The sequence below is a fragment of the Physeter macrocephalus genome, chromosome 7 (genome assembly GCF_002837175.3).
Source record: "Physeter macrocephalus isolate SW-GA chromosome 7, ASM283717v5, whole genome shotgun sequence".
In the NCBI taxonomy this organism is placed as follows: domain Eukaryota; kingdom Metazoa; phylum Chordata; class Mammalia; order Artiodactyla; family Physeteridae; genus Physeter; species Physeter macrocephalus.
Window position 1 is genome coordinate 2858914 of NC_041220.1, and position 20385 is coordinate 2879298.

Genomic DNA, 20385 nt, shown 5'->3' on the forward strand with positions numbered 1-20385 from the left:
AATAATCATTTTCACAGGTGCCTGCAAAACAATAAGATTAGATCCGTATCTGTCTATGCTTTCCGAGGGCTCTACAGTCTTACTAAACTGTAAGTACCAGCGCCAATCAGTCTGCCCGTGCGCGGTGGCCTGCCAGCCCGACCCATCCCACGCCACACGGCCCTCCCGCCCACGACAGCGCCCACGGGACGTGCAGACAGCGGGCGGCGCAGCACAGCACTGGGGCCAAGGGCATGGCACCCTGAGTCACACAGGCTGCAGTCCCAGTCCTGACCTCACCACTCACTGGGTGTGTGAACTTGAGATCTTCATTTCCTTTCTAAGCATCAGTTCCCTCTACCGTAAGAGGCCAACTGCAACAGTACCTACCTCAGGATTGTTGTAAGGAACGAATGAGAAGATCCGTGGGAAGAATTGGGCACGCCGTGCCGGGCACGTAGTAAGAACTCAATATACATTAGCCGTGGTGACAGGAATGAGTACTGAATGAACTTTCTCAACGTGAGAAAGCCTGGTGATGGTTAAAATTTACGAAGGAAACAACCCAAAGACTTCTCCAGTTACTCTTTTCCCACTAATTCTGCTTTTACAAATACATAAAGCACGAGAAGTTGAAAAGAACAAAGGTTTTTTTAAATTATGGTAAAATATATATAACAGATTTGCCATTTTAATCATTTTTAAGGGTTTCGTTCAGTGGCGTTCAGTACATTCACACTGTTGTACACCTATCCATCTCCAGAACTGTTCACCTTCCCAACTAAGACTCCACACCCACTAAACACTAACTCCCCACGGCCCCTCCCAGCCCCTGGCACCCACCATGGTACCTTCTGTCTCTGTGAATCTGATTACTCTAGGGGACCTCACAGAAGTGGAATCAGGTAATATTTTCCCTTTAGTGTCAGGCCTTTTTCATCACGTCTTAAACTTAGCATAATGCCTTCAAGTTTCAGGCATGTTGTGACATATATTAGAATTTCCTTCCTTTTTAAGACTGAATAATAGTCCATTGTGTGTGTGTATATATATATATATATATAATACCACATTTTCTATATTCATTCCTTGATGGATGGACATTTAGGTCATTTCCACCTTTTGGCTATTGTGAATAATGCTGCTCTGAATGTTGGTGTACAAATATTTGAGTCTTTGCATTCCATTCTTTTGGGTGTACGCCCAGAAGTGGAATTGCTGGGTCATACGGCAGTTCTACATTTGATTTTCTGAGGACCCACCATACTGTTTTCCACAGCATCTGCACCATTTTACATTCTCATCAGCAATGCACTGGGTTCCAATTCTTCCACATCCGCAACAACCCTTGCTATTTTCTGGGATTTGGTTGTTGCTTTGTGTTGTGTTGTTTTTAATAACAGCCATCCTTATGGGTGTGCAGTAGTATCTCATTGTGGTTAAGAGCTAAGCTTTTTAAAATAGTCTTTCTCAAAGTTCCGTTCCATTTCAGCTGCATTTTACCAGGCAGCTGAAACTTACCACCTAGAAGTTATTGAATGGAAATATAACCCCCAAAATCACATTAATAAACAACTCCCCGAATTTCTATTTCTGGCCCCTTGCCTTCTATCCTACCCCATCTTTTACTCCTTAACCCAGGAAACTCTTCCGGTCAGATTCCTCACAGGCTGCATCAGAGTTTGGGGTTGAGTCAGGAAGGCCACCGAATCATTTACCAGCAAAGAAGGTCACCGGAGACCCAGTCTTCACGGTAACCCCTGGAGCTATGTCTATCCCTTCCCTGCTCTTTCGTGTCTTAGCGAATCACTCGAAGTCAATGCTGGACTCGTCCTCATCATGCTTCCGACTACCTTTCTCTACAGCCTCTCACAAATCTATTCAAAACTCGCTGAACAGCACCTGCTTGGTTGAATGTTCAATGGATGTGGAGGAGGCTCTTGAAAGACAGTACAGACTGGAGAGTAAACTTAAGTGTCTTCCATCTGCCCCTTGGTTTTTTCCTGGCACGAGAATATTGTCTGGCTGTTAAAAGGTCACACGGTTCTGGTCTTTCATGGGTAAACATCAGATACTGCTCTTCACTCATCCATAGACGTTCATTACCCCTCAGAGTGTGCAAGGTCTTCGGCGAGACACCGTGAGCGGCATAGAAAGAGAAGTCAGACCTGCTGCCTTCCAGCTCCTTATGACCTAGTATTTCAGGTAGAACCCTGTGCTTCCACCGGGGAGAGGCACCCACTCGCTCTCTGGAAGCTTACAGTCTACGGTGGGGAAACAATGCCAACATACACACAACAACTAGAGAATGGCAAAAGGGAGTTTACTTAACTAAGACTTAAACCTCTGCTGTTCAGACCACAACTGCTAAGACGATTCCCTAAAAGGAGTGATTATTTGGGGTCCAGAGCAGTGAAGGATGACTCTGAAAAATGAAGAGGACGGGGCAAATCAGACAGCACAGGGCATGGGGGGTGGATCAAGTACCTTTCTAGAGGATTTGCAGTGGCTCTTAAGGGAACCCCTGAGGTGTTCAGGGCAAGTGTTGAAGAGATTCTTAACATCTTCCTGTGCCCAACTGGGGCTCCAGGCTTGCAAGGGAAGGAAGTGGCTCTACTATGGGGCCTTATCCTTTGCTACCCCCAAGAAAAGTCAAATCTGATGGGGAAGGGGAGATTCCTGGAAGGACAGATTTTACAGGATGTCAGCTCTAAGATCTGTCAGAGTAGCAAGAAGAGAAATCAGTGTGGTCCGTGTATCAGGGGAAGAGGAATTTGAACAAATACTTGCATGAGAATCATAGGCAATGAGGAAAAAGAACAGGAAAGAAGCTGAAGTGGGAGGTTGAACAGAGACCTCATTCTACTAAGATGCACCAAGTGTTCCTGACATGCCTGGCGCAAATGTTCAACAGCCCAGTGAATTAGGTACTGGTGTTATTTCCGTTTTAGAGTTGGGGAAACTGAGGGTTTCTGAAGTTGCTGTTTGTTTCAGGTCACACCTATTAACAAGTAGCAAAGCCAGGAACCAAGCTGTCTGACAGCAGATTCAGAGCAGTGAGTTGCTGCATTAGAGAAACAGACAAAAATAAACACGCAAGACAACTTCTCTGCCATTTTAAGACAAAATGGAAGGAAAGGAATTTTGCACACATTTAAATCCAGTGCTTTTGCTACCATTGGCAACCTTAGGTATTTTGAGTCTCACCTCCACCTTACCAAACCAAAAGGACAAAGTTAAGTGGAATTAGAGTTTTCCAAGTATTTCCCTTTCTTTACCAGCTTCTGTTGGGCTGTGTGTGGTTGTGTGTGTGTCCAAAAGTTTTCTTCAGAAAAAAAAAAGAAAAAAGGCCACATAAGGACTCTAAGGGGCTTCCCTGGTGGCGCAGTAGTTAGAATCTGCCTGCCAATTCAGGGGACACAGGTTCGAGCCCTGGTCCAGGAAGATCCCACGTGCCGCAGAGCAACTAAGCACGTGTGCCACAATTACTGAGCCCACGTGCCACAACTACTGAGCCCGCGAGACACAACTACTGAAGCCCGTGCGCCTAGAGCCCATGCTCCGCAACAAGAGAAGCCACCGCAATGAGAAGCCCGTGCACCGCAACGAAGAGTAGCTCTCGCTCGCCGCAACTAGAGAAAGCCTGCGTGCAGCAATGAAGACCCAATGCAGCCAAAAATAAATAAATAAAATTTTAAAAAAATAAATAAGACTCTAAGGCCTCTATAAAAGAAGAGAGGTGATTTTGAAAGTTGTTAAAAGCTGGTGTTTGCTTTTGGAAGAAAACCAAGAAATAAACACGGAAGAGATCAGCATAACAGAAGGAAGAGTTGGTTCACTCTGCAGAAGAGTGAGAAGTAAAGTCGGGTCATAGTACGATGGGTCTGACTCTCCAGCAAGGCGTTCAGTGTCTTTTCTCCAGAGCAGGTCCATGCCTGCCTCCAGGGGCATCTCCCGCATCCCCTCACAGCCTCTTCGCCATGACCCCTCACCTTGTCACCGTCACACCTCTCACCTTTGCATAAGCCATTTCCTCTGCCTGGAATCACTCCCTGCCACGCTTTGCTTTGTGAATGCTACACCTCATCCAAGGCTCTTCTCAGCTGAGCCTCCTTTCTTTTTCTTTTCTTTTTTTGTAATTAATTTTCACTGGAGTATAGTTGCTTTACAATGTTGTCTTAGTTTCTGCTGTACAGCAAAGTGAATCAACTATACGTATACATAGAGCCCCTCTCTTTTGGATTTCCTTCCCATTTAGGTCACCGCAGAGCATTGAGTAGAGGTCCCTGAGCTCTACAGTAGGTTCTCATTAGTTCTCTATTTTATACACAGTATAGTGTATATATGTCAGTCCCAATCTCCCAGTTCATCCCACACCCTCCTTTTCCCCGTGGTGTCCATACGTTTATTCTCTACGTCCATGTCTCTATTTATGCTTTGCAAATAAGATAAGATGTGGCACATATATACAATGGAATATTACTCAGCCATAAAAAGGAACGAAATTGTGCCATTTGCAGAGACGTGGATGGACTTAGAGACTGTCATACAGAGTGAAGTAAGTCAGAAAGAGAAAAACAAATATCGTATATTAACGCATATATGTGACATCTAGAAAAACGGCACAGACGAACCTATTTGCAGGGCAGGAATAGAGACCTCTTTCTTTAACACTCCCGGTCCCCTCTCCCCTCCAAGCTCTGCTTCCCCAGTCCCAGCAGAGGCCAGCACCTCCTCCGCTGAAAAGTCAGAGGAACTGTATGTTCTTGTTCTTTTCCCTTTGCTGCTGCAATAACTACCTGCTCACATGCTGTCTTCTGCTAGATGCAAAGCCCCTCAGAGAAAGCGATTCCACACCTAGCACAATGCCGTAGAGTAGGGGCTCAAAACAGTTTGATGAATAAATGAATAGACAGAGTGCGTGAGGGATTGGCTGATGGTTGGTTGATTATTGGGAAATGAAAAACTAAACGTGAAAAGGTAAGTGATAAAGGAATTTCAGGGCTCCGAAGGCAGGGAAATTGCCTGATGAGAACAACATGTAAGAAAATTTAAGATGGACAATTATTGTTCTTCCTTTCCTTGTTATAAGATATCAAGAAGGTATCAAATTTACTGGTTATTTCTCTTTCTTCAGGTATCTCAGTCATAACAGAATAACCTTCTTGAAGCCGGGTGTTTTTGAAGATCTCCACAGACTAGAGTGGCTGTATGTTTAATTTATGTGGCATTTTATAGTATTAGTCTTTATGTTCGAAAAATATGTAAATGAACCCATTTTTTTCTTCTGGCTGGCAGGATAATTGAAGAGAATCATCTCAGTCGAATTTCCCCACTAACATTTTACGGACTAAATTCTCTTATTCTCCTGTAAGTACTAAAAATTTATGCAAATATTTCAACTGAAGGAAAAGGCATGAATAAAAATTACTGCTTTGGGTTTAACAACATGACATTTGGAATTAAAACCCTAAAAGGGAATTTTCAACCAAAAACCATCTCCTAGTCATATCCTACGAGGCTATTCTGTAGTTGTAACAGTTTTATAAGATCTTCCATCTTCTAGAATGTCAGCCCATCAAAACTGAACACAGCCCCACTGCCATGTTTTATTGAAATATTCTTAAGCACACCAGTACTATCCTATATTAATCTTGGTAAAGAAAAATACGTTTGTTTAAAATCACCTCCTTTTCAGTACCCACTACTGAAGGGCACAGGACTTTTCTTCAGTTGCTGATGTTACTGCTTCCTCCATACGATGGCTACCGTTTGTCTAATTTTATTACTAACAAGCACTTAAATATATCAAGACGTACAGAAAAAAACTTGAGTGAGAAGACAACGAACTTAGTAGATGTTCACGGCTTTATAAGAATAATGATAAAACCACGTTTGACTTCAGTTGAGAAAAGAAACGGAAAAATGAGACTCCTTTTTGTTTCTCTTTTTCAGAGCGCTGATGAATAACGTCCTTACCCGCTTGCCCGACAAACCGCTTTGTCAGCACATGCCCAGGCTGCACTGGCTGTAAGTTGCTGTACCTCCTCTTTTTTAAAATGTGTATTGAAATATAGTAGTTGACTTACACTGTTGTGTTAGTTTCAGGTGTACAACAAAGTGATTCACTTATACATATACATACATCCACTCTTTTTTAGATTCTTTTCCCATATAGATCATTACAGAGTATTGAGTAGAGTTCTCTGTGCTGTACAGTAAGTCCTTATTAGTTATCTATTTCATATATAGCAGTGTGTATATGTCAATCCCAAACTCTTAATTTATCCCTCCCCCCGTTTCCCCTTTGGGAACCACAGTTTGTTTTCTATGTCTGTGAGTCTCTTTCTGTTTTGTAAATAAGTTCATTTGTATCATTTTTGTAGATTCCACATATAAGTTATATCATATGGTATTTGTTGCTTTCTGACTTACTTCACTTAGTGTGATAATCTCCAGGTTCATCCATGTTGCTGCAACGGGCATTATTTCATTCTTTTTATGACTGAGTAATATTCCATTGTATATATGTACCACATCTTCTTTATCCATTCCTCTGTTGATGGATATTTAGGTTGTTTCCATCTCTTGGCTATTGTAAATAGTGCTGCTATGAACATTGGGGTGCATGTATATTTTCAAATTAGAGTTTTCTCCAGATATATGCCCAGGAGTGGGATTGCTGGATCATATGGTAGCTCTATTTTTGGTTTTTTAAGGAACCTCCCTACTATTCTCCATAGTGACTGCACCAATTTACATTCCCACTAACAGTGTAGGAGGGTTCTCTCTATCTCTTCTTACAGAAGACAACTTTTCTGGTTTTGCCTAGTTCATTTCAGATGTCAGGTTTTTTCAAATGGTAGTTGTTAATATTTTTAGCATGATTTTCTTATTAAACATCCCTATTCTCTAAACTAACTCCTCTAAACTCTTACCAAAATAAAACATCTCCAAAAAACAAAACATACTTTGGAGGCAGGAAGAAGGAAGACAGAAGGGATGTTATGATATCTATGTAACATCACCTCTTCCCCCTGTCAATCTGTTCACCTGTTCACTTGGTACAGAGAGACTAAGCCACTTTAGTTTCATTGCTAAATTCTGTGTAATAAGAATATGATACTTAGACTTTATTTTTGAAGTCTCATCACAACAGAATATGTTCCACAGAGTTTTTCACACAGTAGTTTCGTTTGTGGTAATTAGCATCACTCTACCTATGCAGAACTCAATTACCCAGTAAACGTGTCTATTTAAAATACAGGCAAAAATGAAGAAATAAATCCAAAATATTTCTTTAAATGTTCAGTCAATAACCTGCATATACTCTATATATGAAAATTCCCCCTGTCTTTTATTTGTAGGAAATTCCCAAAAGTTTGGTCGCTGGAGTTCTAAGCTCACAACAGACTAGAAGAGCCAACTTAAAAGTAGGAGGGGGAGTTAGAAACGTTGATTTTAGTAAGTAACAATTAGCAACCTGATAATAAAGCAGGAGCAAGAAATGCTATAAAAAGCAGACAGAGTAACTCAAAACACACTAGTTTGGAACCATCTAGGGGAAGAGAAACATCCCCCAAATCATTAGTAAGTCCAGAGGGCATCTTGATGACAGTATAGTACCCTCGGTAATGACGAACTAAGTCATCAAGGAAAGGGCAAATTAAGTGCAATATCCTTTGTGGTAATTAAATTTGTGCTCCAAAGAATTCATTAATGGTTATTACATGCTCAGTGATCCAAACTTAGTTATGAAGTAAAATTGATTAATATTTACATGAGTAAATTAAAAATTCATGCATTGAGACCAGAAGCAAATGTGGGAGATTTTATGCCCATACAATATGAAATCTTTCCTTTGCTTTTAAAAAGGTAGCCAAATGTATATTTCAGATAAAAATAAAAAATGATTAGGATTTATAACTAAAGACATGGACTTTTAAAATTTTTGTTACTAAAATTATAATCTTTAAATTTTAGCTATCCAAAACAACTCACTCCACATGCATCCCTGAGAGTGAATGTTGTCCCAATTTTAATGCTAGTAATAATTTTTGCTTTATAAGTATTCATTTTTTTAAATTAATTACAATATCTTTACCTTGCACGTGAACTTTCATTTAGCAAAGTATAAACTAGAAAATCTGTTGGATGTGTCGGCAAACGTTTGTTTAACTATGGTTAAGTAGAAAAATAAAAATAAAACAAAAAGAGACATGACAGCCCAGGAGAACATATTTGCAAGATATACAACAGACCACAGATTAAAACCTTTAATATAGTTCTTTCAAATCAATAAAAAAAACTATAAACACCACACTCAAAGATGTGAAATTCAAAAAGGAAGGAATATAACTAATAAATAAGCATATGAACAGATGGGGCAATAGCCAAAGATGAGCTAAAGAACAAGAGGGTAAAGTAAACTTTTACCTGAGGATGAGACAAAGCAAGTTTATATATAGGTAGAAGAAGCTAATGTAAAGAATTTGTAAACATGGAAAACAGTGAGGATGCATTATGGAGCAAGGTCCTGGAAGCTGTGGAAAGGATGGACAGATAAGATGGGATACACACACAGGTGCAATAAAGATGAATGCACCTGCCCTGCTTCAATCGACACGGCACAATTTCAAGATCATAATATGAAGTATAAAGAAAAAGTCACGGAAGGATACATATTATATATGACAATTCCATTCCAACAATGCTGTGCTGAAGCTGTAGACAGCCTCAAGACAATATTGCTCCCACTCTACCAATGAGAAAGAACTTTACAATCTACACAGTCTTAATTTTCTCCAGCCTGTCAGTCATAAGGCAAGCAGGTAAACTGAATTCTAAAGAGTGACCAAGAGAGACGGGACATATACAGTATTTCACCTTTGGCAGAGCACAAGGTGAAGAGTTGACCCTCATAGAGCAGGTACAAAGAAAACTGCTAAAATTTTAATAAACCTGTAAAGGTTAAGTGTGGGCTAGTGTAACCCTTTGGAATACTGGGAACCCCACACCCAAGGGAGTCAGCTATTCCTAACAGGCTCTTTTTCTCTGGCCTCCACCAGCTCATGTAAAAAGATGGGAGTAATTAAGGAAACCAGACAGAGTCTTCTTTGGTGGCATGCAGGCACAAACCCCACCTTCTCCACTAGACTCTTCCCCCTTAGGAAGCAAAAGCTTTACACCATGGGGAGAGGGACAGAAAATCTTCCTGCAGCCAGGGACTGTGCATAGATCCACTGCTTCCAAAGGAGCAGTAGCAGCCAAAGCTCTCTACTCCAGCAATAGGGGCAAATAAACCTCTCCAGCCCAGGATCCTGCACTGTTGCAAAGTGGGTTGGGGCTTCTGGGGCATGCGGGACAACAATGCTGAGAAAGCCCCATCCCAGAAAGAGCAAGAGAAACAATCTTTGTCAAATTATAAAGCAATCAACAGAACTAGGCCCAGAGATAACTCAGATGTTACAACTACCAAACAAGGAAATTAAAATACTTATGATTAATCAGTTAAATGATATGGTGGGAAAGGTGGGCAAAACATACACACATGGAAAATGTCTGCAAAGAGATGGAAGCTTTAAAGAGAATCAGAGAATTACTTCAACAGGCTGAACACAGCTAACAAAAGAATCAATGACCTTGAAGATAGGTCAATAGAAAGCTTTCATTTGAATCAAAATGAAAACGGAGCATAAAATATAGACCAGAGAATCCAAAAGTCACAGGATAATATAAAAGTGTCTCAAAATGTGTTAAAGTGGTCACAGAAAAAGAAGAGAAGGACAGCAGGACAGAAGATGTTACCAAAAAAACTTGAGTCTGCTCACCAGACACACAGCAAAGCCAATCTACTGGCACCAGATTGTGGTGAAGGAAAGTACAGCACTTATTGCAGGTGCCAAGCAAGGAGAATGGGCAGCTCATGCTCAAAAGCCCCAAATTCCCTGATGGTTTTCAGGGAAGGGTTTTTAAAGGCAGGGTGAGGGAGGGGACTGCAGGGTGTGTGATCAGCTTGTGCACAATTCTCTGATTGGTTGGTGGTGAGGTAACAGGGTGATGTTATGGGAATCTCAATCATCAACCTTCTGGTTCCAACCAGCCTGGGGTCTACGTGCTGGTGATCAGCATGCCGTTAACTTCCTCCACCTGGTGAGGGTTTTAGTGTCTGCAAAACAACTCAAGGATATGGCTCAGGGTATTATCTATTGCCCTTGAGGAGGAGCTAAAGGACCTTGAATTTGTTTTATGGCTAAACTATTACTATTTTGTCTTGCTTGACTATTTTCCTTTGTTTCACCATTTTCTCACTTCTCTGATTAAATAAAAACACCCCCTCAGGGAAGGCCTAGGAGGCTAAAGCTTTTCTACAAACAAGAGGTGGGGGGGGGGGGGGGGTAGGGTCCTGCTCATTTTTCAAAGAAATATCTGAAGAGATAATAACCAAGAATTTTCTAAAATGATGTAATACAACAAACCAAAAAAAATCTAAGAACCTCAGAAAAGAAAACAAGCAGAAGTAGAAAAGAAAAAAAAAACTGGACAAATCATAGTCAAACTGCTGAAAACCAAAGAAAAAAGCTTGAGGCAACCAGAGAAAACAGAGATATTCAAGCTGTAAAACGAAGATAAGAAATGCAGCACTGATTTTTTTTAAAAGATGGAGGGGCTGTGTTAACATTGGAAAAAAATAGCCTTCTGAACAGACTATCACCAGGGATAAAGAGAAATATCACAGAATGATAAAGGGCTCAATTTGGCAAGAGCCACAATAATCTTCAGTGAGTAAGCAGTTTCAAAGGAATAAAGTGAAACCATAAAACTATAAAGAAAAATAGCCTGGCATCAAGAGATGTCACTTAAAACTAAGAAATCTACCAATATGTGGATATTTGATATTCCCAAGGTGAATATTAATAAATAGCATATAATTGATCAAAATCCTATGGTGAGAGAGAGAGAGATGAAAGAAAAGGCAGGACGACAATATATACTAATTTCATCATTTCTTATAATAGGAAATTGGTAAGTACTATTGTTATTCTCTAAGAAAGAGAAGATATGGTGTATTGGGTAAAGTTATAATTATAAAGGTTACCAATAGAATATACAAACCTTTTCCAATGTTAGAAGAAATAAAATTTTTAAGCCATTTGTTGAAAGATTTTTTAATCTATAAAACCATATAATAATATTTTTAAATAGCAGACTAAGGTAAGATACATTAGTCAGATTGATAAATATAAGTGGGCTAAAATTACCTACTAAAAAGAAAAACAGATTTTCAAGTTGGATCACAGAGCAAAACTTAACTCAGTACTATGTACCAAAAAGTCCAGCTGTAACTAAGTGATTAAGAAATATTAAAAATAAAAGACTGCTCAAAAGTATGCCATGTAAATGCAAACCAAAGAAAGCAGGCATCATTTTTTATCTAAGTAGGTAGAAGTTTGGCCAATTTGCATGAAGCAGTACAAAGAAGGACATTTAAATGCTATGGTGTGCAATTTCCAATAAAGATCTTATATTAGGAGTATATATATATATATGCACCAAATAGATTCATATAACAACCAAAACAAAAGAAAAATAGACATACATAAGCGGTAAGAAATAATAATCCACCTCTTTCAGTCCATGAAAGATCAAGGAAAACCAAAAAAAGGATATGGAGAACTAAATAACATAGTTAACGAATTAACTCTAACTGGTATATATCAAAGTGCAAAGTCCCTTCTCGAAAACATAACAGATTTATTTGGGGCGGCAAAGTGCCCAGCTAAAATACTACATTCCCAGACTTCCCCACGTCTAGACAGAGCCACGTGGCCGAGCCCTAACTAATGAGGGGGAAGATGTACAGTGTGGAACTTCTGGGCAACCTCCTTAAAGAGAAACAGGCAGACCCTCCCTTTCTTTCCTTATCCAGAAAAGACGGATATGATGGCTCAAGCTTTAGCAACATCTTGGAACACAAAGACAGGGGCCTGTGGACAGTGAATATGAAAGACCTTAGGTTTCTAACCACTTGGTAAAATTACCAGACGAGCCTTGGACTACCTAAGCCTGGATTTTTTCTTTTAAATCCTTGCGTAGTTATCCTGTTATAGTTGGGCCTCTGTTCTATGTACCTGTGCTTAATCCTAATAGATATAAACTGAAAGTGAAGAACGCCCAAAAAACATTCACCAGAATTGACCATGTATTTTAGGACATACACGTTCACAAACAAAACTCAGAAAACGCGGGATTAGCCTAAAGCAGAAGGAGGGTCATCGCATCCTGGGTGTAGGAGACCAGGCGCACATACAGGTAAATTACGGATGTCAGGCAGAAAGGTGAAGGCTTTCCCCTCCTTCATCACCTCAATTTTCTCTGTGAGACAGGAGCCAGAAAAGCACGGGAGGAAGTAGAGAGAGAGGAGATTTGCGTGTTTACAGAAAGCCCCTAGGGGATGAGAGAGGGAATTGAGAGGGCAAGATTCTTGGTGTTTTTATTTTCTGTTATTGTTGTTCTTCAGATCCAAGAACGAAGTCATTTTCAGCCAGTTCTGCCATGTATAGAGGGAAACATAAAGTGGTTAGATTGAGAGGATCATTAAGTTGGAAAAGTGATCCAGGCATTAAGTAAGCAAAACACCCCCTCAGGTCCATTAGAACTTGGAGCCCTGGCACAAGGAACAGATTTGTATGCCAGACCCCTGCATATCAAGAACTAAAACCTCTAATTTTAGGAAGAAAGCCAAAGCAAATTCACAAATAAAGATTAAAATAAGCTCAACATTGAACTTAACAATTTAATCAAAAGTCCCTAGTTTATGCCTCTTTCTGACTTTTACAAATAGTAATTAATATTAACGTAAATATTTTTGCTACCTTAATAGAAAAAAAAGTTACAGGTGTAACTAACAAGAAACTAACATCAAGAAATTTTGTGAGGCTTAGGAGAACGTCACCCCCTGGTGGTAGATTCATGATAACAACAATAAAATAGGAAAAGAAAATAGAACAGTCTGTGTCAATGATAACCTTCGTTATGGAAGGCCAAAAGCCTTGGCCAAGCCTAATGATCAAAAAAAGAGAGTGGGCTTCCCTGGTGGCGCAGGGGTTGCGAGTCCGCCTGCCGATGCAGGGGACACGGGTTCGTGCCCCGGTCCGGGAGGATCCCACATGCCGCGGAGCGGCTGGGCCCGTGAGCCATGGCCGCTGAGCCTGCGCGTCCGGAGCCTGTGCTCCGCAACGGGAGAGGACACAGCAGTGAGAGGCCCCCGTACCACAAAAAAATAAATAAATAAAAATAAAAATAGTACTACAAGTGCTTCATTTCCAGTTTACTAGAATAATAGAAGTTTTTCTTTAGAAGGGTGATCTAGAATCAAGATTTAAGATTTTAACACAACATTCCATATGTACAGAAATCCTGTCTACAAAAACCTTGTTATAGTATATGCCCTTCTTAGATCACTATAGTAATAAGAAGCTTATTCTCTGGACACCATGGATTGTGAGCTTAAATTTGAAATGTTTTGTGTCCTTCAACGAGTAAATCTGATTTTGCAGTCTGATGCAACAGAGAAAAGCCCTATGCCTGACTTCAAATATATCTCTCTTCTTTGCTCTTCTCTGTGATAAATACACCCTTTTAGTCCATTGACTTGATTCTAGAACGCTTACATGCTGGCCTTCCAGATCTTCCAGATAGACTTTGTCAGCATCCATTTTTATTGCAGTGCCAAAATAAAACTGACTGTCCCAGATATAGCCTCTCCAGCAGAAAAAATAGGCAGGTCCATTAATGTTACTCATGTTTCCTGCATAGATTTTAGTAGCTGTGTCAGACTTCAGCTCATATATTTTAGTGGCAATTGTTCCTGAATGGCTTTACGTGGTATGGTGACTGGTAAGCTACGTGCTGGGGTAAAACGAGTAGATTTAAGAGCCAGCATCTGCTTCTGAAAGCGTATCCCTGAGCTCGGCTGACTCTGTTCTATGAACTTCCACCATAAACCCTACGACAAGATAAAAGACAGGCAATAGAAGAACGCCTTCATGAAAACCATGAAGCAGAGACAATAAAACATCAAATTTTGACAAGTATGCGGCTCAGACCGGACTCCCGTTGGTGACCTAGCATCACACAGCAAGGGAGCTCAAGTCAGGTCTGCAAGCAGCGCCCTGAGTCGGGAGTGGAGAGCCAAGGGCAGCTGTGGGTCTCCCTCTGCACTGGCCTGTGTGGCCATATAATAAAGCAAGAAAGCATGTTCTCAGTGGTAGAAGGCTATGGAGAACTTTTTCTGGGAGTGTCTAGGCAAGGGAGGTAGAGGTTAAACACTGTTTTGCGGTAGCATCTTCTGCAGCAATAGTAGAATCTTCTGCAGGCTGTGGCAGATAGAGTGACGCCACTCAGAGAAATGCCATTGGTACCTCTGGACGGGTGTTTAACGAGGATCACTACGTGCTTTCTGTTTATATAGCTGGTAGTTACCACAACAAAAGCTTTCCATGTGCTTTTTTTCATTCTCTTCACATTCCTTAGGATACATATGTACCCATAAGAACACCTCCTGCAGACGCAACTCAAAACATTTTTACTATTAACACAGGAAAAAAGAAATATTATATATAAATATATCATTTCGGCTATTATGTAAGTGGCTACACTTACATTATGTGAGAATCCCTATGAAATATGCAGTATGTGGGAAAAGGATATTTTACTAGAAAACAAATCATTCTTAACCGACTGACTTTTGTCTGTGATTAAAATTTAGCTTTATCATTTTTTATTTTTATATTTCAGGGACTTTGAAGGCAACCATATCCATAATTTAAGGAATTTGACTTTTATTTCCTGCAGTAATTTAACTGTTTTGTAAGTAATGTTTTGTCCTTTTGAAGTACCATTTTATCTCTTTACAAATAAAATGAATCATTTATGCGAACACAATCTAGCATAAACATGCATAGTAATTACAGCAAATGTTCCCTCTCAACTTGAAGTTTTTTGAAAAGGAAGCACATTGGCAAAATTACTGAAGTTCAAACCAGGCATAACCACAGATTCACAACACACATGGGTCATCACAATGGTACTATCTTACGTGAGATCTGCTTTTCTCAACCTTACAAGTAAGACCCAATTTAATGGAAAAAAATTTTCTCATAAACCACCTAGAATCTGTCCTTGGATCTCAGTTTGAGAAACACCAAATTAAAGTCCTAATCTACAAAAATTATTACTGCAAAGATTGTGGGGGAAATTAATTATAACTTTTAGAAACTGTAGAATGTTCACATCCCTGAGGATGTAACTGCGGACACCAGGATAAACCTTAGAATGTTATCGAGTATAATTTCTCCTTATACTCCTCTCTGGCTTATTTTAAATTCAGGGTGCCTCTTCCATAACAGTGAGGGATACTGGGGCTTCCTTCAGTGTAAAAGTATAGCTGCCTCATTTGCAGTTTATTCTTCCAGAAGAGTATTTTTCAAATTGTGGGTTGAAACTCACAAGCAGGTGATGAAAGCAATGTAGTGTGTCCCAAGCCGCATTTTTAAAATGAAATAGAATAGAATTGAATTGAATAAAAACATCAGAGTGCAATTCAGATGATTAAATGTATTGTTCCGTGAATCTTGGGTTGTGTGGGTGTATATTATGTCCCAATGCAAAATGCATTTTTCTACTGTCGGTTACCATGTGAAAAGTTTGAAAATCATCATACTAGAATATACAGGACCCCTGTGTATGGGCAATGCAATAGCTACCACTGACACAACAAAAATTTTTACCCAGTTATGCCCTCCGCCCCATTCCAGTGGGCTCAAAGCCACTGAAATGTGTGAACTTTTCTGCAGTGAGTTTAGCAGTCTTCAGATGCAGGATTCTATCAGTCATGCAAAACAGTTCATGGTAATTGCCCAAAGGAAACCAAATTGCACTTAAAGGACACAGGCCAAATAAATGTCCAAAAAATGTAGCCCTTCTTTTCTATTCTACTTGTATTTGTTTTTAGAGAACCCTCTGTATGAAGAAATCATTCGGGAGTTTCCTCTTGGCAGATGCTTGTGCTTTTCTGGTCCAAGGATGCTGGGAGAAAGTGGTAACGGTTTGGAGTGCTGAGAGGAAATAAATACTTAAGGATGGGACGAGGCCAGCTTCCAGGCATGTCCCACAATGCCTCAAGAACTGGAAATCTTTTAAAGGTTTCCTGTGAGTTAGTCCTTTATGCTATCTCATAACACGACATCAGGGCAGAGATGAACTGTCAGGGCTTACAGTCTCATTTAGCATTCCAAACTAGAGATCTTCTGAGTTGGTCCAGCTTAAAGTAGACCTCCTGCAGCATCTCCACCCTAAATCACATCAACGCCCAATGTGCACCAGTGCCGTTGTGTGGGAGGTATTTTGTCCGACAGACACACCATGAAGCCTACAGAGGCGGCCCTAAGACAGCTGCTCAGTCTGTATTCTCAGGAGTCGAGGTTTTCACTCTTCCCCTGTGGAGCTCTTCCCTAAATCACTTAGAAATTTGAACACTATTTTACTTTTACCATCATTGAAAGATCTGGGAAATTTAAGATTAAAGTTATTACAGACTGGGTAATTTATCACGCTACTTCACCCTCTCTTGATGTGAAAAGTGCACTCCACGTAATTACCTTTGTTTTTGCAGGCTGTTAATCTCCTCTCCAATAACTCACCTATCAGTTACCTCTGGAAGCTACAACATCCTTTTCTTTTTACTTTCAGGGTAATGAGGAAAAACAAAATTAATCACCTCAGTGAAAACACGTTTGCACCGCTCCAGAAACTAGATGAATTGTAAGCTCGATTACACATATATTGATAAGAATTTTCTTTCTACTGTTCCAGTTCATAGTTGTCACATGTATACATTTTTATACATTTAAGAAAGATTTATTTTTCTCTCTTCTAGCACTATTTCTGCATACCCTGAGCCACAAAGGAATTCTGATAGTTTAAAAAATATGTGTAAAGGAAAACTATAAAATAAATATTTGAGGAAAGTGAGGTAAGGGAAACATAGCTGTGGAGAAAGAATAAAGTCTGGGGAGATCAATAAATAAAATACATCTTGCACCACTCTAACCCACTGCTGGAGAGGGATAGCAAATTTATCTTTAAGTTTCCTAGAGAGTTAGGATTTAAAAACCAGGAGATAAAAAGACACCACTCTGCTGATTCTGAAACCAAAAGATAATCTTGGATCCATAAGGAAATTAGACACTACCATGGGTAACATCCCAGACTGTAATAATGGAAAAGAGAGCTATTTATAATGTCCCTTTTTTAAGATCGATGACACAGTTCCAAAGGACATTAAGACAACTCTCTGATAAATCAAAGCCTTGTGGTCCAAGCACATAGGAGCTGATTGTCCAAATAAAATATACACAGGACAATAAATGAAGTACATGTCCTTCAGACAATTTTTTATTTTTTACCATTAATTTCTTCAATTGGGTTTTTGCTAAAGTTTAGGCTAGCCACCAGTTTGATTTTGTGAGTTCTAGAAAGAATCTGGAGTATGGACAGAAGGTACACGTTTGACAATTAACTGGGCAGGACTTTGATTCATTAAAACTTGTCCATAAAAATTAAAGAATGTAACTAAACTGTTTCTCGGGACACCTTACCTGCAAAACAATACAGGTGGAAGGAATACATATGCCCCAGACAGAAACGTTCCTCGGGAACCAGTGCAGCATTCGGCTCCAAAACATCAATAAACACACCACTGAAACCCCAACGCTTTTCCATGACCGTTAGCTTGAAACATTTTTCAGTAGACAGTACCAATCATTCACAAAACGCACAAGAAAATCTCAACAGATATCAGAACCAAGCAGCTGCTGTAACAGCTCCCAGTGTCTGGCAAGTGAGCCATACCATCAACACATAGGAAATTATTTTATTCTCAGTAGTAGGGAGAGGTGCATGTAGGTGACTCGAAAGGTAGTATCTAGCCATGAAAATACAAGCTGGTCGAGGGGGCCATACTTTTCCTTGTTTTATCCTACTTGCCACTGCGATCTGAACACCAGAAGGCAATTTCTGCCAATCCTGACTTGCACGGTGGCGCTGAGGTGCAGGTTCTAAGTATCAGTAACCAGTAGTGAGCATGGAACACAACAGCTTAGTCCGTAACCAGTGCTAATGCAGGTTCAGAGGAAAAGGAAAGAGCAACAAAGGGGCAGAGAGGGTCACCAAGGCCAAAAATTAGTCCTGCCTAAACCCTGCCGAATCCCATACCCTACGCTGGCTTGAAAAATCGGATTTACAGGGATGAAAATGGCTTGTTTTCTAAGAGGTGATGGCTTTAAATGGGTAGGTCTAGACCTCAAATGAGTGACTCTCCCTTTGAGACGGTTTGGACTACACTCTGTGCCCCTCCTGGCTTGATCCCACTGACAGAGTTAATGAGGGCAAATAAATTGGCCACAATCAGGATTCGCTTCTCACAGTAGACTTTAAATAGTTCTGATGGCAGAAACTCTTTGCTACATGCTCGATTTACTTTGTGCTTTTAAAGTCAACTACTCTAGGTGATAATGTGTTTCCTGAGCCCATTCAGAAATGGACCTCAAGTCCAGTTAAGTTTAGACCAACTTTCCTAAAACGAAACTGAGAAAATGGTCTTTTTACACATCACTTAGGGTCTAGGCCAAATGGTTCCCATTACATGATTCATGATAAAAGAACTATATGTCAGAATTGGCTCTAATAGTCAAAACAGCACTCCCACCAGAAACGGCTGAACATGATATTGCAAGATTTAACATCCTAGTGGACTCTTCTAAATCTGTTTTTCACATTGCCTCACTAACATGATCAATCTTTTACTTGGCTTCCCATACAAAGAACCGGAATGGTGCCGCCACTTTTACCTAAATATGAAGCCGGTCCAGTCTGTTAATGGTCTTCTAGGTAGGGATACAAAGAATAGCTAGCCCAAAATTAAGCTAGATGCTGGACAGCCCAAGATGAATAGGTACAGGGCTTGCACTGAAAGAGCTCACATCCTTCAGAAGAGGAGAACGTATGTACAGAAACAGTTTTAATATGATGTTATAAGTGCTGTATGTGTTATCCATGCTACATACGGGGGAACTTAGAAGACAACGCCTAACCTCCCTGGTCACAGAGGAGTGACATGTGAGCAGAATCTTTTTTTTTTTAAAGTATAGTTGATTTACAATATTGTGTTAGTTTCAGGTGTACGGCAAAGTGATTCAGTTATGCATACCCATTCTTTTTTCAGATTCTTTTCCATTACAGGGTATTACAAGATATTGAATATAGTTCCCTGTGCTGTACAGTAAATCCTTGTTGTTTATCTGAGCAGAATCTTGAAGGATGAATAGGGAGTTCACCAGAAGGACAAGAATCAAAGCTTATTCCAAGCAAAAGGAAGCACCCGTGCAAAAACCCGGAGGTTGGAATACTGAGGTGCCTTCAGGCCCTGGTGAAAGTCATTTTGACTGAGTAGAAAGTGGTAGGAAACTGAGCTGGAAAGCTAGACAGTGGCAAGATATTTAAAGGCTTTTTTATATCACACTAAGAAGTTTTGATTTTATCTTCTATGCAACAATGAGCTATTGAAGGATTTTAAGAAAGGGATGAAATTTTAGAAACACTCTTTTGTTGTCAAATCAGACCATCTATCTTCACAGACAATTCACCCATGAAAACATAAATAACAAAAACAGCCTCAAGGTTCAGTTTACAGTATAAAAATAAAACATTTACAGCAAAGACATTTATAGTATTGACTACATTAACTACTTTTTAGTTTTAAAAGCTCAGTCTAAATCTATCTTGCCCTTCCAAGTTGAATAACCTAACTTTTGATTTATAAGCACTGCAATAACAAATAGATCTATTCCCATGCTTCTCCCTGTAGCAACTAATAGGATTTGGAGATGGACAGGGAAAGTGGCTAGGCTTTCTCTTAGTATCTCTTGATGACACTGAAGAACTCAAGCCTATTGAAAGATTGTCTTGTTTAGAAGACTCTGAGGCCTTTCTCATGAGAGTTGCCACTGTCAAAGCTACCGTAAGAGCTGCTACTCTCCGAAATCTTCTCACAACTAAGCTACAAGTTCATACCACTTTAGGCAGCCCAACCTCTATACGTACATGAAGTAACATACAAAATATCCTGCCCCAGTTGTGTATGAGATCCGGTGTATATCAGCTGTGGAAGAAACTGGAAACTGAAATAATCCACTTCCATTTGAAAATTATAATACACTCAAGCAAAGGAAAAAATTAAGGTTACAAAGCATATTTCTACTTTAGCAAAGGAAGGAAGGGAGGGAGGGAGGGAGGGAGGGAGGGAGGGAGGGAGGGGAGGAAGAAGAGAAAGGAAGAAGGGCACAA

The 20385-nt window shown here is 40.0% G+C and overlaps 1 protein-coding gene across 1 annotated transcript in view; it reads left to right on the forward strand.

The window, feature by feature from the left end:
- The window catches only part of RXFP1 (relaxin family peptide receptor 1), a 111825-nt gene that overhangs the window by 74823 nt on the left and 16617 nt on the right, over window positions 1-20385 (forward strand). The window contains exons 6-10 of the mRNA XM_028491557.2: window positions 5117-5188; window positions 5278-5349; window positions 5935-6009; window positions 14779-14850; window positions 16732-16803. Of these exons, the coding sequence (XP_028347358.1) occupies window positions 5117-5188; window positions 5278-5349; window positions 5935-6009; window positions 14779-14850; window positions 16732-16803 (363 nt within the window). The remainder of the gene's footprint in view (window positions 1-5116; window positions 5189-5277; window positions 5350-5934; window positions 6010-14778; window positions 14851-16731; window positions 16804-20385) is intronic.